Source organism: Pinus tabuliformis, chromosome 3_1, assembly GCF_031772625.1.
Source record: "Pinus tabuliformis cultivar Carrire ecotype Pingquan chromosome 3_1, CPIR1, whole genome shotgun sequence".
NCBI lineage: Eukaryota > Viridiplantae > Streptophyta > Pinopsida > Pinales > Pinaceae > Pinus > Pinus tabuliformis.
In genome coordinates, this window is record NC_142301.1 from 100,203,347 (window position 1) to 100,205,846 (window position 2,500).

The 2,500-nt window shown below is 39.7% G+C and overlaps 1 protein-coding gene across 1 annotated transcript; it reads left to right on the forward strand.

The window, feature by feature from the left end:
- Positions 1-407: 407 nt before the first annotated feature.
- LOC149185965 (uncharacterized) lies at positions 408-1,583 on the forward strand. Its single transcript, XM_089409190.1, has one exon. The coding sequence runs from the start codon at positions 408-410 to the stop codon at positions 1,581-1,583; it is 1,176 nt and encodes a 391-aa protein (XP_089265316.1).
- Positions 1,584-2,500: the final 917 nt, after the last annotated feature.

Below are 2,500 nucleotides of genomic sequence, written 5' to 3' on the forward strand. Positions count from 1 at the left end.
ACGTATTATATAAGTAAATAAAACTGAAATAACATTCATTCATATATTAAAATAACATATTATTTAAAATATTTTAACATTAATATACCATACCTATATATGTATATGGTGTAGTGTGAATATATAGGAAAGAAAACAACTTCACACCATAACAACTTTTGATATATTGATTACCTTTAGCCCACAACACTTTATATCATATATGGAATTGCTCGGTTATCTGGAAGGCCACTTCATAGGCCTTCAAAATAATAGAACAAGGACTTGCTTGGCAGGTGGGGAATGGAGAAAATCTGCGGATTGGCAGGGATCCGTGGGTAGGGTGCAACGATCTTTTTGCATTATCCCCTGGTCTTCTCGCTCATCTAGATACAAAGGGAATCCATAGATTAAGTCAGATAGCAAACATGGAGTTATCTTCCATTTGGGGACAGGCATGGAAATCTGAAGAGGAATTGGGCATTGATCCCATCTGGAGAATCGAGTGGCAGGTTTTCATTCAGGAACTCAAGCGGTCAAATGTCAGAATAAAGGACAATCCAGACTCCCTAGTGTGGGCTCATGCTGAGACAGGTCTCTACTCCCCAAAGGCTGGCTATAATTTCCTGATGAAGAGAAAGGGATGGGATCCTCCTGTTTGGTGGGCAAAGCCTCTGTTCAAACTGAAATGCCCCAAAAAAGCCAGAATTTTTCTCTGGTGTGCGCTAAAAAACAAGATCCCTTCTTGGGAAATCCTACAAGCACGCTTCAAGCAGGGGCCGAGTCGATGCCCTTTATGCCTTGCAGCTTCTGAATCCATCCCTCACTTATTTGTGGCATGCTCCTTTACTAGACAAGTCTGGGATGAAACAAAAAAACTCTTGAACATTAACTCCAGATGGGAAGGGGAAGATCTCCCTTCAGCTTGGGAATTTTGGTGGTCCCACTATCCCGAGAAGAACCTGAGAAACCTTCCTCCTATCCTTTGCTGGGGCATTTGGATTGCCCGGAATCGTAGCATCTTTAAAGAAAAAGCAACCCCGGTGGAAGTAATCGCAATCCAAAGCTCAGCCATCCTTGCTAGCATTCCTGAGCCGGAAGGCCCTCCATCCTCGATCCAGCGGAAGGAAATCCTTATTAAAGAAGGCATTCCTTGGGCTTTCTTTGACGGGGCAGCACAAAACAACTCCACTGGAGCTGGAATTATTATTCATCTTAGTCCCTCGCACTCGCTAAAAGCCTCAGTGGGTCTCGGGATGGGCACAAATAATTTTGCCGAACTATCAGCCTTAAAACTTCTCCTTTGCTGGCTCATTCATAGACAGGTCCTCACAGTTCAGATTTTTGGAGACTCTTCAAATGTTGTAAACTGGGTCAATGGAAAATTTAGATGCCGGAATTATATGTTGATGCCTCTGTTAGAAGAAGTTCAAAATCTAAAATCTTTATTTACTGTTTTCTCTCTTGGTCATATTTACAGGGACAAAAATGATGAAGCAGACAGGTATTCTAAAGCAGGTTTACAACAGGCTATGGGTTCGTGGAGGATAACAGAGCAGGTCCAGGACCAGATCCGTGAGACGGATCTGGCCCCTTACACATAATGTTTTTTTTGTTTCATGGCTGTAAGTGCTCCAGGATCAAATGGACATATTTTTTGGTACTGGCTGCACATGATAGTTTTGCTTTTTCTTTTACTATCTCATCTCTTTTTAAATATGAAGAAGCTCGACAGAAACCTTTGGTTTTTATTATGCGGGTTGTTTTCCTTTTAACAAGGAGACCCAGACATTCTAGACAGCCTTAAATATTTTTGGTATGGCTGTTCAGGCCGAGTTCAGAAGAACTTTTGGGTTTTTGTAAAAGACATGTTTGATGACATCATGGAGAAGGATTGTTTATCTTTCTGCCTCAAGCAGTTTTCTGCTGAATGTTCATTCATCTGATTGTAACTTTTTTATTTTTATTAATAGAAAAGTTCGGCTTTTTTCTTCGGAAAAAAAAAAACACTTTATATCATATATCTCGCTTTGAATATTACAAAAAGGTTTAATTATTATATATTAAAAATAAAAACGGTGCGGTAAGGAGAGTATGCATGTAAACTCAAACTCGCAAAAAACACAAGGGGAAGAACATTGTGGGTGTTGATTGCTCCACTCAAATCCACTGGTTACTATGCTCTATGTTTTTATGTAAGAAGCTCAACGATAGGAGTTAGCCACTAGTTCGGCTTGTATTTTTTCCACACAGCTCGTGCAACAAACCTATCTCTTCAAAATAGTGGGGGTGTGGTTGAAGAACATCAATAACACCAACAGTGATAAAAATAAATCAACAATCACATAGATGGAATGATAACAAACTTGGCATTTTAAAGATTAACTCTACAACATAAACTTGTTAGCAACCATGGAGAGAAAAAAACTCTGCGAGAGTATTAAAAAAAGGGTCAAATATGAAGTTGCGCACGGAAAAATCTTTGTGGCAAACCCTACGAGTAGAAAACTTGTTGTACTGA

What these genes read in the sequence shown, in the direction of transcription:
- LOC149185965 (XM_089409190.1), top strand. Translation starts at nt 408, where the DNA reads ATGGAGTTATCTTCCATTTGGGGACAGGCATGGAAATCTGAAGAGGAA.